This window comes from Nyctereutes procyonoides, unplaced genomic scaffold, assembly GCF_905146905.1.
Source record: "Nyctereutes procyonoides isolate TBG_1078 unplaced genomic scaffold, NYPRO_anot_genome, whole genome shotgun sequence".
Taxonomy (NCBI): Eukaryota; Metazoa; Chordata; class Mammalia; order Carnivora; family Canidae; genus Nyctereutes; species Nyctereutes procyonoides.
Window position 1 is genome coordinate 19634682 of NW_026575146.1, and position 21292 is coordinate 19655973.

A 21292-nucleotide genomic window follows, 5' to 3' on the forward strand; every position below is an offset into this window, starting at 1 on the left:
GAAGGTCACATCTGAGCCCCTGGGTCTGAGAATTCCAACATCTTTTGGGAGAACATGGTTCCACCCAAAACAGTCATTAACGCACATCAAGCATTATGAAGATTTTGAAGGTGCTGATATGGCACCTTCCCTCAAGAATCGAACCCCTCTTCTGGGGGACACTGACCCATAAATAGCAAACTGCTATATCTGTGATGATACATGCCCAGGAGAGGCTGCATGCCCACTCTGTGATGGCAAAGGACAGCTTCGTCAACACAGGAACATGTGAGCCAGTTCTTAAAAATAATCTTACTTAATGCAGCAAGAAGGAATGGCAGGGTGTTCTAGACTGGGAAACCCTCCCCTGTCAACAGAAGATGGTGTGATGCTGGGGAGGGCCAGGGGTGCAGACAAAGGGGGTATGAGGGGACCAATCAGACAGGTTTGCCTGCTTCAGCGACAACGGTGCCAGCCAAGTTCTGGGGCAGAGGCCTGAGGGCAGTCCCCTTCACTGGAAGTAAGGAAGGTGGAAGGCAGTGACGAAGAACTCCTTTTTGGGGGGTAAGTCTGTTAGTGAGAAGGAAAGCGGCAAAGTGAAGGAGGCTCCAAGCATCAGACAACCTGACGCTGTGGCTCGAATGCAGGTGGAGGAGAGCCAGGCAGGGCAGGGCAGGGAAGGGCCGGGGAGAGTGGTGCAGGGCCACATCCAAGGGGACAGCCTTCCCTGGGGCCACTGGTGGGTCTGCCCAGTGTCTCAGGGCCCCTCCTTGATGCTGCCCCTATAGGCCTGCAGAGGCTATGGGAACCTGACCCCAGCTGCACAAGAACATCCCTCCCTTTCATCTACGAAGGCCCATCCTGCTCCGACCCAGGCCAGTAAGGGTCCCTGGGGAACACCTGGACGGGCTTAGGCCTGACTTCCTAACCAAACACTACCAGCTCCCAACATCAGAGCAATTCTGGGAACTTAAAATGTCTAATGCCCAGGTCCCACTAATCTCTGATTTAATGGATCTGGGTTGAGGCTCAGGCATCCAATTTTTTTTTCAAGAATGCCCCCAGAGATGAGTCTAATCTGCAGACAACACTGACTTAGATGAATTTGGGATCCACTCTTGAAGCTCGAAGGAAGGTCAGGGCTGTTGCATTACAAGGGCTACCATGCAGAGCAGGTGGGTGTTATGAAAAAAATTAAAAATTAAAAATGGAAAACAAATTGAAAAACACAGATCCTTCTGGAAGGCAGAGTGAGCAATGGTTGCTGTGTCAGGAGCCAACATAGCAGAGGAATGAAGTCAAGGGAGGTGTTTTGTTTTGTTTTCCCTTCGCCCTATGTTTGCAATGTGGCTCACTTGGGCATGGCCACAAGTTTAGGGAAGAGGCTCATGGGCACCTGGGTGGCTCCGGTGATTAAGGGTTTGACTCTTGGTTTCCACTCAGATCATGATCTCAGCATCCTGGGATCAAGCCCTGCATTGGGCTCTCTGCTTAGCAGGAAACTTGCTTCTTCCTCTCCCTTTGCCTGCCACTCCATCTGCTCTCTCTCTCTCTCTCTCTCTCTTTCTCTTTGCAATAAGTAAATAAGATCTTCAAAAAATAAACAAAGTTAGAAATTAAAATAAAAAAAAGAGTCTGAAATCCAGAACAAGCTTCTCCTGAGCAACAGGAAGTCGTCAAAGTATACAGGAGGCAGTGAGTCTTGGAGAGCAGTTCTATGAGGTCCCGAAAACTAGTGGCTACCTCCGAGGACCGCTGCCCACTGGGGAACATGCGCAACTACTCAGAGAGCCCTGAGTCACTATTCCTGGCAGGAAAGAGACAAGAGCAAATCTACATCACACCCAATGGCAAAATCTAGAAACTCGTCATAGAATTTAAAGTTCTCCTATTAAACCTTGCTAGCAGAAAACAGGGGAGAAATGACATGTCTGCGGAGCAGAGCCAATAGTTTTTTAGGTAATTCGCGTTTTGAATGAATTAGATCCAAGGGATTTAAACACACTTGAACATAAAACATAATACTCAAAAAAAAAACATAATACTCATCTAAATATAATAACTAGAAGGCTGAACGGAGCCGAAGCAGAGCAAACTCGAGCGATAAAGTAGTAATTTTAGATCTGGTCTCTACAATAACAATAAATGGAGACTATGAAAAATTATAGCTTAGTCTTGCAAAAATGTTCCTCTTTAGAATTTATTTTTACATTTATGAATGAATCTAAAGCACATTAAAATATGGGACCAAATCCAATTAGGATATTCAGCATTCTGAAGATAAAGACATTTTCTAAATAAGTTTAAATGTGCTCACTAACCGAAAAAAAAAAAGTTGCTCATTAACTACAAGTTCAAGTTAATTAAGATTATAAAAACAGTTCGCCAAAAAAAGGCAGTGGTGTTTGGTTAAAGTTATTGCTATTCCACTCATTCTGTTGATTTAGTCACTGTCCTTTATTAGTATTATGAATAGGGATGTGCACATATATGGGTATATATACACCAGGAATATCTTTCACAATTTTTTAATAGAAATACATAGTAACTGGACACATTTGATCTAGTAGCAAATTATCCTTTGAGATAAAACATTATTAAATGCACAGTAATCTTCTGAGATTCCATGCAACTTTAAACATCATCTAGAATTATTTTGGTGTTAAGACATTTCCATTCTGCAACTATTAATGCCTTACTTTTGAACATTTTCCCATTTTCTTCTACTGCCTATTTCTACTGTTCTTTTTATGTTCCCCACATCATGGAGCCAGGAGAGAAATCCTCAGGATCCAGATCAAGGCTTCACTGTGTCTATATGCACACCACAAGCCCCGCTAGATGCTCAAAAAAGGAAAATGAATTATTTTTGGAAAATGCCGTGTGGTACATCTCCTTCTTAGAGATGGACAGTGTGCTGAAAGAATGGTCTAGAAGATGAAGTGATCTCAGACTTAGTTCTAATCTTGGACAAATCCCTTCATTTAATTGCCTTTTTATTCTTAATCTGTAAATTGGGGCCTGGATTTAGAACTCACAGATGTGTAGAATTGGAAGGGAAGTTTAAAGTCATTTGGTCTGATTAAACACATATTTCTATTTTATATGTGTGCATGTAATGTTATGAGAAAAGCTATATTTTTATTCTTATGAAAGGATTACCTAATAAATGGTGCTAAAAAGTCACCTATTTTATGGAAAAGAGGTAGTGTCGGAAAACATTAAGCAATAATTTCAGTGAAAAGGCCGGATAATTTATTTTTACAAAAGAATGTGTAAAAATAAAACTAAAACAAAAAACATTGGCAGGAATAAGTAAAAATGCCAAAGTATGAACATGAATACCTTCTGGGTATGTAGAATTATAGACAGTTTCTTACTCTCTTACATTGCTTAGTATTTTAAAATTTCTAAGAGGGGTCAACATTACTTTTATAAGAACAAAATACTACTCTCAGAAAATAATATATATTCTGAAGTTTTACCCTTCTCCTCCCAGAAGAACTCATCTTCCTAATTTCCAAACTAAGGGAGTTAAAGAGTAAGTGAAAATTCTGCTAGTTGCTTAATCCATTTTTCAAAGATTTTCAAGATAGTTTAATTTTATGTGAAAAGTAAATTACTATCAAGAGAATGAGAAGGCAAGCCACTGACTGAGACATAACTTTTGCAAAAGGCATATCTGATGAAGGACTGTTATCCAAAATATTCCAAAAACTCTTAAAACTCAACAATGAGGAGATAACAATCAAATAAAAAAAATGGGCAAAAGATCCAAACACACGCCTTGCCAGAGAAGACACACAGATGGCAAATAGCTTATGAAAAGATGCTCCACACCATGTGCCATCAGGGACATGCCAATTAAAACAAGGAGGTGCTTCTGCACACCTATTAGAATGACCAAATTCCAGAATGCTGAGAAGAACAAAGGCAAGGATGTGAAGTGACAGGAACTCCCATTGACTGCTGGTGGGAATGCAACATGGTGCAGCCACTTTGGAAGATAGTCTGGTAGTTTCTTACAAAACGAAATATACTCTTACCATATGATCCAGCAGTTGCACTCCTTAGCATTTGTGCAAATGAGTTGAATACTTATGACTGCACAAACAACTGCATATCAATGCATAGAGCAGCTTTGTTCACAATTGCCAAAACCAACATGTCCATCAGCAGAGGAGAAGATAAACACATTGTGGTCCCTCAAAAAAAATGGAATATTATTCAGCACTGAAAAGAAATGAACTATCAGTTCAATAAAAGACATTTAGGAAACTTAAATGCATATTACTAAGTAAAAGAAGTCAGTCTTCAAAGGCTACAGACAGTATGATCCATTGAAAGATGAATGGATAAAGAAGCTGTGGTCTATGTATACAATGGAATATTCCTCAGCCATTAAAAATGACAAATACCTGCCATTTGCTTTGACATGGATGGAACTGGAGGGTATTGTGCTGAGTGAAGTAAGTCAATTGGAGAAGGACAAACATTATATGGTCTCATTCATTTGGGGAATATAAAAAATAGTGATGCCAACTATATGACATTTTGGAAAAGGTAAAACCATATATGGAGACAGTGAAAAGATCCATGGGTGCCAGAGGTGGTTGGGGGAGGGATAACTATGCAGAGCACAGAAGATTTGTAGAGTAATGAATCTATCCTGTTTAATATTAAAATGGTGGCATGTCATTATACACTTGTAGGGGCAGAGATTATGCGGGAAATCCACTCAATTTTGCTATAACCGAAAGTGGCTCTAAAAAACAGTCTATTAAACAACTGAATAACTCTGTTTATAAAAATAAACTATCTCTGTCTTGGGATTTTATATCATTGCTTTTAATGTAAAGAATAATATAGAAGTAGAGAAGAACCTTAGGAATAATCTGGAGAATCTATAAAGAGAGCATTGTCAAAGCCCTTGGATCCCCAACCCACCTGCCCACCCCGATGCCTCACCCCCCACTTCTGCCACCAGGCTGGGACCAAATTGCTTGCCTGGATTTACCTATAAGACATGCCAATAAAAGATTCTCTTTTTTTAATGATACTAATTTACGTTGCTTGCTGTCCCTTGAAAAGAGCTCTGTATTTTCAAGAGTCCTAATGGATTATTCTCACCAACACAAATTCTCATAAAAACTAAGTAATGGAGCAATTGAAACAAAGCTTACTGGTAGATGCACTTTCGCTTCTTATATTAACTTAGTGCTTGCTTCAGGTCTACCAAGGACACCGGGGAGACGGGGCTGTAGCTATGCTTAGCAACAGAAGAAACATATCTTTAATGAGCTTAAAATGCCTCAAATATAGGCCCTTGCAATACTTACAATATTTGTGTTTATAATTAGAGTTTGCATTTTAGGTAACTTGATCTGTAAACTTTGCTCTAATGTAAATTGAAAATTCCTGAGAAAATTCTTGCCTTTTGCTTCCTCTTGGGCGCAGGTGGTGCTCAGGAGTACCGACTGACTGTCATGGGGTGGGAGCAGGAGCAGATTTAGTGTCCAACCTCAGCCCGCTCCTTCACTTCCCAAACAAAGAACAAAGGGGAGGGCAGGTGAGAGGCTATCTTGACAGAATACATACCAAAGTGGACTGGCAGGAACATGGTTCTCCGGTGGCATTCCCACTCTGTGTGAGGACCACACGCTTCCCAGACACCTCCAGGCACCTGGTGAGGGTGCTGGGATCACAATGAGACGTGCCCTGCTGTGTGGACGCATCCCACACACACACTTTCTCCCAGTGATTCTAGGACTTTGGAGGATTCCCTCTCCCCACACCCCCAGTAGGTTTGGTGCTCCCCGAGGATTTCTGGCTGTGTTCCTGAGTCCGATTTCATCATAGCGCCCCTCTCACCACACACAGAGAACATGCCTTCAACAGTTGAGCTACATGGGAAACACCAAAGCCCCCCAGTCCAAGGTCACCTCTGCCTAATGCCACCTGCTGCTGTGGCTGGAGAGTGCGCCTGGGGAGTCAGTCACTGGGGATTATTAGTGCATACCATGGGGCCCCATCCCTGGGGTCTTTGATTCACTAGGTTGGGAGTGGATCTGAGAATGTGCATTCCCAGCAAGTCCCCAGCGATGCCACACAGGTTGCTAGCACATCCCAAGGCCATGAGGATTCCACAGGAAGGGGAATGGGCTTAGGAAGGAGACAGTAGTGCTAATAATAATAGTAGTTATCATTTTATAATAATAAAAGTAGTGCTAATACTAGCTGACACTATTAACTCTGTCCAGGAAGAACTTTAAGTGTTTAAGCTTTATCTTCCCATTTAATCCCCAGATAATTAGATGAAGGAGGGATTAGCATCACTGCCATTTCACAGATGGAGAAGCCCACAGGGAAAGGTGGGGCGGTGGTGCAGGTGGTGGCTGGGGACACTGGTAACCACCTCTGCTTGCCTACAGGCCCATCTGGGCTGGAAATGCCAGATTCCCTGATTCCCAGTTGAGCCAGATGCCATCCTATAGGCCCTTTCAGATCCATGTTCCTTCCTCTCTGTCCTGCCCTGGAAGGCAGAGAAGCCCCACCTGTGCTCTTCCTGCTGGGGTCCGGTGAGGATGGGCCGTGCTGGGGACACCAGCCTGAGCGTGAGGCCAGAGCATCTGCTCACGCTTTTCCTTGGAGATCAGCCTGGGCTAGCAGTGCCTCTGGTCCTCTCTAGGTGATCTCGCCTACATGATGCCCTCCTTCTGGGGTCCAGTAACGACTCTGTCCCCTCATTCCTTTGGCCTAGATATGCTGACACTTCAAAAGTACCAGCTGTGGGGTACTTCCTTCGCCTTTGTGGGTCCCCCACTCCAGCACTTCAGGAAATACTTCTCTGTAAATTAGCTCCGAGATTATCCTGATTCGAGTGTGCCTCCTTCCTGTGGGGACCTTGGCTGTTGCGATGGCTTTCTTGCAGCTAGGTTGGGCATCTACCTGACTCTGTTCTGTGAGATCTAGTGGGAATCGCAGCTCCCGGGGAAAGTTCTCCTCCCTGATAAACACAAGGAATAATACAAAATGCCTCTCTTCTTTGGTCATTTACCACGAGAGAATAAATCTAAATATCAAGCTGAAACACGAGGATGACAGAACCAGGGGAGGAGCCTGGATACCTGAAGACACTGCTCAACTCTGGAACTGCCTACTTCTGGGCTTCTTGACATCTGAAATAATATGACTTTCGTGTTTATTAATTTTTATTTTGGAATAACTTTAGCTTGACTGGAAAGTACTATTTACAAAGGTCTTACAGGGAGTTCCTGTGTCCCTTCACCCAGATGGCCCCAGTGTTAATATCTAATGTAACCATGGTACCTGTGTGAAAATTACAAAATCATCATTAGTCCCCTACTCTTCACCACACCACACTACTAGCTTTGATCAGATTTCGCCACTTTATCCTACTACTGTCCTTTCTTTTCTGTTCCAGGACCCAATCCCAGAATGGCTCATCGCATTTCATTTTTGGCTTCATGTTTTCTGTCCTCACTAAACATGGTCTTTGCCACCCAGGTCTTGAGGATATTCCCCTGGCTCCCCTCTGGTGGCTCCTTATTCTAGCATTTAAGTGAAGTGGAGGCCCATCTCTAGTAGATTTTCACACAGTGAGAAGTAGGGTGTGAGGCAGCGCTGCCCTCCTCTGTGCACACACTTGCCTGGCACCTGCGCTGATGATATTTTTCTGTCCCCATGGAATTGTTTTAGCATCTTTTCCAAAAATATCTGGCCATATAAGCGAGTCTGGTTTTGTTCTCTCTATTTCTATCACTTTACCAATACCCCACGCTCTTGATTAACCTTATAGTAAGTTTTGAAGTTGGTTTAAAAGTGCATGATTCTTGGTCCTTTCCAAATACATTTCTAAGTTATCTTGTCAATTTCTAGAGAAAAAGCACCCCTGAGATATTTAGACCCACAAAAGAGGAGCTGGAGAGAGGAACTGTCATAATAATTGATATGTTTTCCTTCAGTCCGATGAATAGGGGTTTCAGAGCCAAATCTAATGTGATTTAGAAATAAAGCAGTATAGCCTTCCTTGTGGAGCACATAATACCAATCACATTTTTGCACTTACCTGCCACAGCAGAGTCTCAAGCTTCAATGTCCCAAGCAGCAAACCCACCTGTTGGGTTCCTGGTGTACCTGCTGCCCCCAGGAGCTATGCTGCATGGCTCTGGTCTCACAGAGACCAACCTCAGGCAGCCCCTTCTCCTCCCTGTGCCTCTGTCTCCCCATCCCTGGAACAGATAAGAAGCTCCTTCTCTGTCTGGAACATCAGATAGGGCAGCAGGTGTTAACTGGGATCATTGTACTTGGGAAGTGCACAGAAGGAGGCAGAAAAGGAGGTGGATAGGGTGAAGGGTAGTTTGTAGCTGAGGAGCAGGAAACAGAGTTGCAATCAGATGGCCTCTCCACCTGTTGGCTTTCTGCAACATGGAAACAAAGATTCCTGGAAGAAAGTGGGTCTACATAGATGGGGCGGGGGCTGCAGAGGGCTCCAATAGCGACGGACAGACAGAATGTCTTCCTTCTGAATCCCTGGCCCCCATCGAGGCCCTTTGTCTGTGAAAAGCACAGCGCTAAACTTCATGGAGACACCTGTTATCCAGTAGAAGATTTGATTTCCAGTAGAAGGTTAAGGACATGAATTCCTCTAGTGCAACACTTTTTTTTAAGTTTTTTATTTAAATGCCAGTATAGTCAACATACAGTGTTATCTCAGTTTCAGGTGTACAATCTAGTGAGTCAACAATTCTATATACCTCTCAACGCTCATGATACAAGTGTGCTCCTTCTAGCACATCACTTTGACCCCTGTGCCCTTAGGCACCCATAGCTGAGCCTCAGTAGTCTTATCTGTAAAATGGGGACAAAAAATGATTTTTCTGGAAAGGGGCTCACCAGATGCTTCCAAGGAGCTCTAATCAGGGGAGCCTGGGTGGCTCATCGCTTGAATGTCCAACTCTTGATTTCAGCTCAAACCATGATCTCAGGGACAAGAGATTGAGCCCTATGTCTGGATCCATGCTGAGCATGAAGCCTACTTGAGATTCTCTCAATCTCTCTCTCCCTCTACCCCTCCCCTCCCCTCACTCTCACATATACTATCTCTCTTAAATCTTAAAGAAAAAAAAAAGGTCTAATCAGGTCGGAGGATAATGATAAGTTTACATTGCTCATTCCTCTTCCAGAATCTGGCAACTGTTTATAGGTAGGCAGTCCCAAAATTAAAGATTCAATCAATTGTCATTCAACAATTAAACTGGACAAAAAGACTGATTTATTACAGGAAAACTAGCACATCCATGCATACCTCATAACCCTACTCAAGCTGGCACATGCCTTGGGAAAAAAAAAACTAAGACCTTTTTATTACAAATAACACAATTACAACTTTCTTGTTGTTTTAATTAAAGAAACAAAGGAGCACTAATAGTATACATCTTGTATATTATTGACAGGTGAATAGATTCATGATTACTTAGAACCTTGAATCCAATTCTCTAAATTGCTATTATTCCAAATAGAAATCAATGCTTTGTATTCAGCGAAAGCAATACAAGGCACCCACTGCACAGAGTTAAGATGAAAATCCCATAAAACAAATGGGTGTGATATAAATGGGTAGTCAATAAGCAATTAAAAATAGTTACTGAATATTTACTACATGCCAGAAAATATGCAGAAGGGAGAAAAGAAAGAGATAATGAGTGTATTTTAAGATGCTCAATCTTGTTAATAAGCAAAGAAATTAAAGAATTTTTAAAGCATGAGTAAGAATCTTAACTAAAGCTCATTATTCCCTCCCGTCCCCACTTTTTTTTTTGTTTGTTTTATTTGAGCCCAAGTTAGGGCAGCTGCCCAGGATACACAATATTCACAAAGAAGAGAGTGTTCCAGGAAAGGAACATTTGGTGTAGTATTATACACTTTTTTTTACATTAAAAAGTTACAAATCAAAACAAAAGACATTTCAGAAAGTGGCAGACCTTATCTTAAGCTTCTAGTATATGCAGGGCTGTATGCCTTTAATCTTATGGGAACCAGGGAAGTTTCTTCCTTTTTCTTATCTATTATGTCCAGAATGCTCCTTTTTGGTTATTTTCTTTAACAAAGCCGACATATAATGTGTGCTTGGGGCAGAAATAGAGCCCATGCTTTGAGGTTTTGCCAAGTCATTTTGACCTTGGTAAATGTTCAAGTACAGCTTCCCTGGGAGCTCAGGAGCTGGGCCCACACACACGAAAAGTTGAAAACTTCCTTTATCAACTACAAAGCTATAATCAGTTATGATACTGGCATCAAAATAGACACATAGTCAATGGAAAGAGTCAAGATCCCAGAAATAAACCCCCACATACACAGCCAACTAATATTTGACATGGCAGCCAAGAGGACAAAATAGATAAAGGACAGTCTGTTCAATAAATGGTGTCAGGAAAATGGATAACCGCATGCAGAAGAATGAGATTGGACCCTACTTCACATAACTTACAAACTTACAAGAATTAGCTCAAAATGAATTAAAGTCTGAAAGACCTGATAGCATAAAACCTCTGGAAGAAAACAGGAGAAAAGCAACTTTGACATTGATCTTGGCAGTGATTTTTTGGATAAGAAATCAAGAGCATAAACCACAAAAGTAAAAATGAGACTCCATCAAACTAAGAAACTTCTGCACAGTGAAAGAAACCATCAACACAAAGAAAAGGCAACCTACAAATCGTATATCACATAAGGGTTGATGTCCAGAGACACCTGGGTGGCTCAGTGGTTGAGCGTCTGCCTTTGACTCAGGTTACCATCCCAGTCCTGGGATCAAGTTCCACATCAGGCTCCCTTCAGGGACCCTGCTTCTCCCTCTGCCTGTGTCTCTGCCTCTCTCTGTGTATCTCTTGTAAATAAATGAATAAAATCTTTTTTAAAAAGTTGATATCCAAAATACACAAAGATCTCATTTAATTCAATAGCAAAATCACAAGCAATCCGATTTTAAGTGGGCAGAATTCTGAATACTGCAGGAAACATAGGAGTGCATCCATATTTTTGAATTAGTGTTTTTGTTTTTCTATACCGTATGATTTCACTCACATGTGAAACCTAACAAACAAACAAAAAAAGGAAAACTTAGAAAAAGACTCATAAATACAGAGAACAAACTGGTGGTTGCAAGAAGGAAAGGGAGTAGGGGATGGGCAAAGTAGGTGAAAGGGATTAAGAGGTACAAACTTTGCATTATAAAATAAATGAGTCAGAGATGAGAAGTACAGCATAGGGCATAGAGTCAATAATACTGTCATGACTTTGTATGGTGACCACACTCAATATGGTGAGCATTAAGTAATATATAGAATTGTCAAATTACTATGTTGCACACCTAAAACTAATATAACATTGTGTGTCAGCTATACTCCAATAAAAAAAGACATAATGAGCATTGGCAAGGAAGTGGAAAAAAGGGAACCTTTATGAACTGTTGGTAGGGATGTAAACTGGTACAGAAACAGAATGTAAATTGGTATACAAAACCGTATGGGGGTTCCTCAAAAAATTAAACACTGGGGCACATGGTGGGCTCAGTCAGTGGAGCGAGTGACTCTTGATCTTGTGGTTGTGAGTTCAAGCCCCACATTGAGTGTAGAGATTCCTTAAAAATAAAACCTTAAAAAAAATTAAACATTGATCTACCCATATGATACAGAAATTCCACTTCTGGGTCTAAGTCCAAAAAAATTGAAATTAATATGTCAAAGAGATATCTGTGCTCCCGCGGTCATTGCAGCATTATTCAAAATAGCCAACATATGGAAATAGTCAACAAATGAATGGAATGAATGGTTATATCATATCCTCTTTTAAGTACACATTTTCTTTACATATTCCATTATATAGGTATATAGGTATACAGTATATATACATCACATATAAATATATTGTATACAAATGTATATGTACCTACATCATATATATTTTATGTTCCATATATGTATCCACTTGTGTGTGTGTGTGTGCGTGTGTGTATCTTCCATAATGGAATAATAGCCATGAGAAAGAAGGAAATCCTGCCATTTGCAACAACATGGACAGGGCTTAAGGGCATTATACTAAGTAAAACAAGCCAGGCAGATAAAGACAAATACATCATGACCTTACTTATATGTGGAATCTAGGGAAGCTGAACTCATACAGAGAACAGAATGATGGGGCTGGGGTGAAGGGTAAGGGGAGACTTTGGTCAAAGGGTACAAACTTCAAGTTATAAGATGAATAACTTCTGGGTATAATGTACAATACGATGCTTAGAGGTAGCAATACTGTATTATATACTTGAAAGCAGCTGCAAGCAAATCTTAAATGTGCTCACCACACAAGGATGTGCTGGAGGTGGCAGCTGAGTCTGTGGTGATGATCAATTCCCAGTATATAAACGTACATCACCTACACCTGGTACACCTTAAAGTTACACAATGTTTTTTGTCAAATGTACCTCTCAATAAAACTGGAAGAAAAAAAGGGGCCGGTCTGCTTAGAGACAGAGCAACAGAGTGGTAAAGGTCTGGGGTGCTGCATGACTCCAGAGGCGCTGGTTGGTCACAGTGTTGCCACAAAGTGAACAAGCCATTTAGAACTTCTTTTAAGAAAAAGAAGAGTTTTATTTGAGCCCAAGTGAGGACAGCTGCCCGAGATACACAATCTTCAACACGGAAGAGAGAGCTTTGGAGAAGGAATGTGTAATACAAGGTTGTACATGTCTTTTGTCACATCAAGTCTTACAAATCATCACATTCCAGAAAATTGCAAACTTGTCTTATGCTTTTAGTACATGCAAAGTGGCAGGCTTCGGAGGTATGAGGGAGCTTATGGAAATTTTTACTCTTTCTTTAGCTTGAAGTGTCTCTTTTAGATTATTTGTTAAGGAAGCGGATGTACAATGTGTGCTCAGAGCAGGAACAGAGCCCAGGCTTTGAAGTTTGGTGAAACCATTCTGACCTTGGGAAACATTGAAGAAGAGTTAGCTTCTCTGGGAGCCTAATTGCAGAGCCCATGGACATTAAAGTTTGAAAAATGTCCTTTATCAGCAGATGCGAGGACACATATTAACATGAGGACCAGCCCGCTGTTCAAGCATGAGACACAGAGACTGGCAGCAAAGGAAGTTCAGAAGCAGCTGGAGATAGAATTCTGGATTAGAGGGAAGAGAGGAAGTTCTTGCAAACCACTCTCAGAATCCAGAAAGGCCTCTGAGCGTGCAGACGGCAGCAGAGAGTCAGCATAGCCTTGCACAGGGAGGAAACATGGGAACGTGACAGGACCACTCCTAAGTCACCGTCTGGAAGAAAGAGGTTTCACATGACCTGACCCTACCTTTAAACTTAACCTGTTCTCCCGTTTCTTGTGGCTTCACCTCCAGAGTCACAAAGAAAATCGTAACTCTCAGGCAGAGACTCTCCAGATAGGCTCACTTAAACATGTGCCTCCCTCCACTGGCTCTCCTGCACCTGCAGGCGTGGGAGCCCTGTCCTCTTCTCACTCATTCCCCCTCCCTTGGTCCTGACCCTCAGAGTTCTGGACTCCGGGCTCTTGCCCTCTTCACCTCCTCTTCCCTCTGGAGCCCCTCCACAGTGGTTTCCCTCGTCCTCTGCTTTCCGCTTCCACCTGCTGCTGACTCCCAAATGTCCATCTCTTCCCAGCACCCAGTCCACAGACTCAGCTCCACCAGACAGCTCCCTATGGATATAATTCCCTAGAGATATTAAGCTTTTGAGTGTCCCCAAATGATCCAATCTTTATCCTCAAAATCTACTATTCTTCTGTGTTCCCTATTTTAGTGGGTGACTGCATCATCTGAGTTGTCATCCAAGCCGGAAACCACGGAGCCAGCCTGGATGCCTGCACCCCTTACTATCTCCATCCAGTGCACACACTGACTTAGACCCTTGCATTTGGTTTCTCTTGCCTCCTCACTGCTTCCCCCACAGCTCAAACTCACATATCCTCCAGCCCGGAGTCCTGCAGTAGTCTCCTACTTGGCATCCCTCTCTCCAGCACTACCTCCTACGATACTTATTTTTTTTTAAGATTTTATTTATTTATTTGACAGAGAGATCCCTCTCTCTCTGTCAAAGAGAGAGAGAGAGAGAGAGAGAGAGAGAACAACAGGACAAATAGCAAAGGAAGAGAGAGAAGTGGGCGCCCACCAAGCAGGGAGCCAGACATGAGGCTCAATTCCCCAACCCTGGGATCATGACCTGAGGTGAAGGCAGACACTTAACTGACACACTTAACTGACTGAGCCACCCAGGCACCCCCAATACTTATTTTTTTAGCAATGATGTTAGAATGATATTTCTATATATTAAATTTGATCCCTTTGCTGCTTAAATTCCTTCAATGAGCAGGAATTTGATCCATCCTTTCATTTTCCAACACCACCAGCCACCAGTGTCTGAAGACACACACACACACACCACCACCACCACCACCACCATCACCATCACCACCACATCACCATCACCACCACCATCACCATCTTCACTGCCAATACTATCACCACCATCACCATGACCACCACCTTCATCATCATCACTGCCATTACCACCACCACCACATCATGACCACCATCTTCACCATTACCACCACCCCCATCACCATCATCACCACCACCCATGTGTGCACCAATGGCAGTCTACTTGCTCTTTCACTCACATGTTTCACTCTACCTCACATCACCACTCCCCTCATGGATAGTATTAATGAGTTCTGTGAGCTCATCTTTGTACTTTTTTTATACATTTACAAATACTTAAACCATAGCCCCATAATAAATTATTGCATTCATTATTTTTAAAAATATATTTAAACTGGAATTAAATTTAAATTTTAAATCTTTTTAAAATTTTAAATAAGCAATTTCCTGATCTATAAAATAACTGAAACCTACTACATAGGATCACATGGGAACAAAAAGAATTCAGGTTAAGTGTATAGAATAGTATCTAGTACATGATAAGTGTTTAACAAGTGTTAGCATAAAACTTACAGAAATTTGTAGAAAATAATATAACTAGCACTTATGAATTCACTATCAGTATTAAACGTACATTAAGATCTCAGAATATTTGCCTCATATTTTTTAAAAGAAATAAACCACTATACATACTACTAAAATATTAAAGCCAGCCTGATCCTTCTCTTTTCTCCCTTCTCTTTTTTCTAGTTAATCAACATCCTAGAATTAATGAATTTCATGCCAACGCATGTTTAATTTTATATTTACATTAATAATACTAGCATTTATGTACTCTCCTGAAGCTTACTTTTTTCACTCAACATTATGTTTTTTGTATTTATTCATGTTGACATATTTAGCTCCTCTTGTCTTTATCTGCTTTATAGTGTTCCATTTAAAGACTTGAACACCAGGACCATTACTACCCTATGCAGAAACAATGACACTGTATCAGAGGCATTTGGTAAACATCAATAGATTAAATATTTAGATAAATGATAGATGATAGATAGATAGATAGATAATAGATAGATAGATACATACATACATACACACATACTTACATAGATAGTAGACAGGACAAGATAGAGAACAAGAGAAAATGAGAAAGAGAAATTTCCTTGGGTACATATACATGTGTTTCTTTAGGGTAAACACAGTAAATCGATATAGACTAGGTTATGCTACAATAACAAGCTAACCCTAATATCCACTGGCCTGATTTGACAAAGTTTATTTCTTACTAATGCTGTATGTCCAGAATGGTGGGCTCTGCTTAAGAACAGAAGATCCAGTAGCCTCACAACTTGGAAGGAATACAAGTCTTCACAACTTCTACAATAGAGAAATATCTCTTTTACAGTCCACACTCTGATTAACAAATCTCTTTGCTCGCTTATTTTTTTGCATAAGACACAGTGTCATCCTAAGGGAGAAAAATCCCACCCAGTCACTACATCCGGATCAGAGTCCAAGATCCCTAAAGGATAGGTCGTGCTTTCTCCACCTGTTGAGAACCAGATAATTGCAATACATTTATTAATGGATATTCATAAAAAGGGTAAGTTCACACTCACAGCAGTCCATGGTCTGTAGCACTTCTGAAGCCCTACAGAGAAGACCTTGTTAAGGGTCCCCTATCAAGCAGCAGGGTGAAGTTTTACTGCATTGGGACAAAGCTTTCTTTCACTGTCCTTGTCACTGGTTTGGCCCTCCCTGTCCTCTTCAGACACACTTGAAATGGGTTTTGGGAATATGTTCTCTTAGGGGATATTCAGTTTCCTGATTCCTTCCTGCTCCTCTTCATGGATGTTCAGGGGATCCAGGGCTGTTAAAGCTTTTAAGTAGCAGTGGGTTTACTTACATTAGGTTCCTGATTGCCTTTAATAGTAAAACTCCCTCAAAAACAGGGCACATCCAATCCATTTGTATCTAGACAGTTCCATGTGCCCATGGTTTCCTTATAGTTGCTTTCAGATCTCCTTACTTCCTCCTCCTCGTGGCTCATCCTTAATTGTCCATCCAGACAGCCTGGAGGCTATAGGCTTTGGTGAAAAGGTCCTATCTGTAATTTATTCTTTACTTTCAGACATATAATCTGGTTGTAGATTTTTTAAAAAATCTCATCTCTTAAATTTGCAAACTCAAATCAGTCCGTTTTTTACACACTGAGAAGCCATATTTCCCATTCTCTGTATTCCCTTTTATTTATTTTTACAAATAAACTGATCCAGGGTTCACCCTTCTTGTCATACGTTATCACAACCATCCCACATTGGCTCAAACAAGTTACATGCCCTTAGGCCAGCAGGGCTGCAAGATACTGGGAATGCACAGGTATTTGGTAAGCTCGTTGCCAAATTATATCTCAAACTGTTCGTGTAGATTTACACTTGCTCCAACAGTGGGTAAAGAGTGCGCCTACTCACATCCTTGTATGTATTTAGTTTTATCAGACTTTCTTTTTTGTTGTTGGTATTCTTTTTACAAGTCTGTACAACTATCAACTCCTTGAAGATTGAGGCCATTTCTTCATTTGCGTACTTCCAGCAACTGGCAACTGTGTGAAATGTACATGAATATTGATCTAATGAATGTTGCTTGAATAAATGAATAAATGGTAGAATTACTTATATTGCTTTTAAATGAAAAATTTACCAGTCCAAAGAATACACATAACAAAGTGCCTGCTACAAGAGTTTGATCTTAACAGGTTTTATTACAATTGATGTCATATCTCTTCAAAAACAGTGCTTTTGTGAGCCAGAATAAAGACCAAATAACAAAAGGATTTTCCACCCCCTTTGCCACTTCCCAGCAAATTCGCTCAGCCCTTAATATTTAAAGTCCTCTTAAAAGGAACAGCACACCTTTTTGCCTCTAAATCCAGCCTCCACTACTTTCTAATTGGATCATCCCTGAATCTTACCTCTTGAGTGAATTGCTCTCCCTTGCTTGGCAAGGAAGTAAATTCAGCTTTGATTGTTGGTCTGTTCCTTTTTATGTCTAATGGTCTTCATGTCACTTGACACTACATAAATGTGTTTCCCTATACCTTGACCAGTGATATATATAAATGACACAGTATAATGCAGTGGTAAGAGTTTAGGAATTGAGCAAACCAAATCTGGGATTGGATCCCTGCTCTATTTTTCACAGCGTAGTTTAAACAAATCAGTTCACTACTTCACATTTTCATTCTCTCCCCCATAAAATGGGAAATAATGATGCCTCCTTAATAAGATTCTAGTGAACATCAATAATCAATAGAAGGCAACTTGAATGTAGAGAATTCAACAAACATTAATAAAGCCTTATTTATTTATATATATGGTGAACATTTGCAGTTTCAGCTGCCACCATTTTATCTCTAAAAGCAGAATGAATCATGCCCCAGGAAGAGCTACTGAATTTAAATAGAGCTGTGATGAACATGCCACTCTGACATTGACCTCCTGGTCCATAGGAAGCAAACCCTGCTCATCTCTTTCTGTCTCTCTCCGACCTCAAACTCTACGCTTCCAGATTAGGATCAAATCCCTCGTGTAGTTAAACCTTACCTTTAATCTTCACTACAGCCCTATATTCAGCTGTCCAAAGAAAATGGACTTATATTTACTCTAAGTGCTCAGTCCAGATTATAGGCAAAGTGGGGATTTAAAAAATTCAAGTCACAATGTTGTCATGAAGATCACAGTCAGTCAAGACATACATGTTGCAAGTACCATGCCAGTACCATAATGTTTCAGAGCACTGCATCACTTACTTATAAGTAAAGATTATTTTATTAAGTGAATGTTAATTATGTGGTTACTACATTTTATTAAATGTTCATATATAAACCTGCATTGGCTAATAAAAAACATATTTGATCTGTATTGTAGCACTGCTGAATTTCTCATTCCTATCAAATAATTGAAAATATTTTTCTTTGGGGCGCCTGGGTGGCTCAGTCTGTTAAGCATCTGCCTTCTGCTCAGGCCATGATCCCAAGATCCTGGGATCAAGTCCCGCATCAGGCTCCCTGCTCACAGAGAGTATGCTTCTCCCTCTGCCTCTGCCCCTTCTTGTGCTCTCATTCTCTCTCTGTCAAATAAATAAATAAAATCTCTTTTAAAAGGTATTTTTCCTTGGAGAAAATTATTGAATTAAAGCAGAATATACTCTAAGAACCTCTATAGTTATGAATATGTATACAAAAGTAAAACTAATCAGATGCATACATGTATTTATTCCAATAACTTGAGTAGGTTACACATACTACGTTAACTTTATTAGAGATTAAAACTGAAAAAATGAGATGTATCTTCATTAATTTATACATCTGCAAATATTCATCCTATGTACATGGTGGCTGTGAATTTTCATAGGTCATTTTCCTTTGAAATTTCCTTGAGAGTTATTTCCTTGAGAGTTATTGTTTGTTTCCTTTACGTTTATAAATTCTTTAATGAAATTCCAAAGTTTCCTTAAACACAAAAAATGAACACAATATATTAGACAAAAATACCTTAAGCATAAAATAAAATTTTAAAACAAATATTCTAGGATATATTTACACAAAAACACAAAGCAAGACTTTGTAATCCTCTTCTTTCATTTTAAAGGATTTCTTGTAGCACTTTGGCCTTGAATGTAGCAAAGATTTTCCCTATATATGGGCACAATCACCTGCAGTATTTTTCAGACTAATTATAATGTGGCAGCAGAGGTAGATTTGCCTTGGACATAATGATATTTAAATTTTAGGTCCATTAAGTCTCATTCTCAAAACTGTGGAAGGAGCCTTCTCAATTTTGTATTTGTAATTCTATGTCACTCCTTTGAGGACACTCAACGTAATGTAATCCACCTGTGTGGTTCACTCAGCAACCATGCTAACACCTTTCTCCCCTGACTTTCTCTACCATGTACGCTGGAAAGTAGAGTATGCTATTTCCTAGACTCCTTTGCAGCTAAGGATGGTCTTGGGATATGGTGCTGGGCAATGAGAGAGGGGTGGAAGTCCCAGGGAAGTGCTTCCCCTTCTAAATAAGACAGAAAAGTCTCATGAGGGCAGCCCCGTGGCTCAGCGGGTTTAGCCCAGCCTTTAGCCTGGGGCGTGATCCTGGAGACCCTGAATCGAGTCCCAGTCAGGTTCCCTGCATGGAGCCTGCTTTTCTCCCTCTGCCTGTGTCTTTGCCTCTCTTTCTGTCTCTGTGTCTCTCATGAATAAATAAATAAATAATCTTTAAAAAAAAAGTCTCATGATGAGCTCTTTGCCTTTTGTCCTTGCCTTTCCCTTTTATTCTTCTATGGGATGTAGATGCCTGTCTGAAGATAGCCAGCCATATGGAGGCCTGGAGGCCTCCATACTCAAGAAATACAGAGAAGGAAGGCAGAAGAACATTGCTTCCTTGATATTATCATTGAACCTAGGCCACCTACAACTAAATGTCTTTTTACTGTTGTTAAGAATCAGCACTTTTCATGCTTAAGCCATCAATGGTTTTCTGTTGCTCTCAGACTTATCAATCCTGAAATTTGAACTGTAGAATCAATTCTAAGAAAGTAACTATATAAAGCTAAATTTATGTAATAGGTAATGTAAATCAGCCATTTCATTTTTTAATTAAAATTATCAGAGTAATGCATGTATTACTTTGATTCTTTGAAAGTTCAATGTCACTAAAAGCCATATAGTTTCAGAAAAGAAAGCCACCACAGTCACATGCCTCCCCACCTTCCTGATCCCTGCCCATGAGAATGTACCCTCAATTCTTCAGTTCTTTCCAAAGAATTTATTTCTACATTGTTAAGTAATAGACAGTGATTGAAATTTAAATCGTGGGCTAAGCGTTCTTGAGCACAGGCAAGGATGTAACATATATATTTAAAATTAACACTCATGAATATAAATATTTCAGAATTACAGTCTAGTCTAACTTAGATTTGAGTGGATGGCTTTGAGAATAGCATGAGATTGTCCCACTTCTCTTATTATGGCATCAATACTTACTGCTGCTCTTCCTCACTCAACTTACTCTTCTCGATGCTCTGTTTCACATGGCTTTCAATAACCTACCAAGAATCAAAAATCATTTGGTCATGTATAATGGCATGATACCGATCTTATATGATAATAATATTGAACCAAAATGGAATACTCACTTTTGGAATCAGGAATAACATAATAAGTTATACTATATATAATATAGTACAGAGGGATATACATATTTATCCCTAATATATACAGAGGGATATACATATCTAATTGAACCAGAATTATAATCTTTTAAGCAGCAAATTGTTAGTATGTATTCTGGAGGGATATCCTGAAAGTCATTAGAGGAATCAGTTCATCATATTCCTTGCTACCAAATAAGACATGTGGTCTTATGAATGGTCAATGATCAGAACGGTCAATTCTGATTAGCATATTCAACTATTAAGAAAGAATATTTATTTTTTCACTATTTGCTTATATCTGTACAGTTTTAAGCTAATGTCTGCATAGTGAGATATTCCTACCACTACAGAAAGTTATCATTTAGAAAGATGATGACACAGTACAAGAATCACACATCACTAAAGAAAATATTTCTATTGAAAAACATTAATTCACAAAAACTTACATGTATTTTTGTCTTTAAAATTCTATTTTCTGTTTCCAATTTTATAGCTTCAGTCTGGAGAAGAAATGGTTTCAAAAGTAAGATACTTAGTTAAGAATATTTGTTAAATACTTCTCTCCACTTATGGAGCAATAAGTATTATGTAAATGGTGTTATTCTAATTTCAAAAGTACCC

The 21292-nt window shown here is 40.1% G+C and overlaps 1 protein-coding gene across 1 annotated transcript in view; it reads right to left on the reverse strand.

The window, feature by feature from the left end:
* Positions 1-18874: 18874 nt before the first annotated feature.
* CUNH6orf118 (chromosome unknown C6orf118 homolog) overlaps positions 18875-21292 on the reverse strand; it is a 29042-nt gene continuing 26624 nt past the window's right edge. Inside the window, exons 10-12 of the mRNA XM_055309720.1 lie at positions 21118-21171; positions 20502-20563; positions 18875-18971 (exon numbers count right to left, since the gene is read on the reverse strand). Of these exons, the coding sequence (XP_055165695.1) occupies positions 18875-18971; positions 20502-20563; positions 21118-21171 (213 nt within the window). The remainder of the gene's footprint in view (positions 18972-20501; positions 20564-21117; positions 21172-21292) is intronic.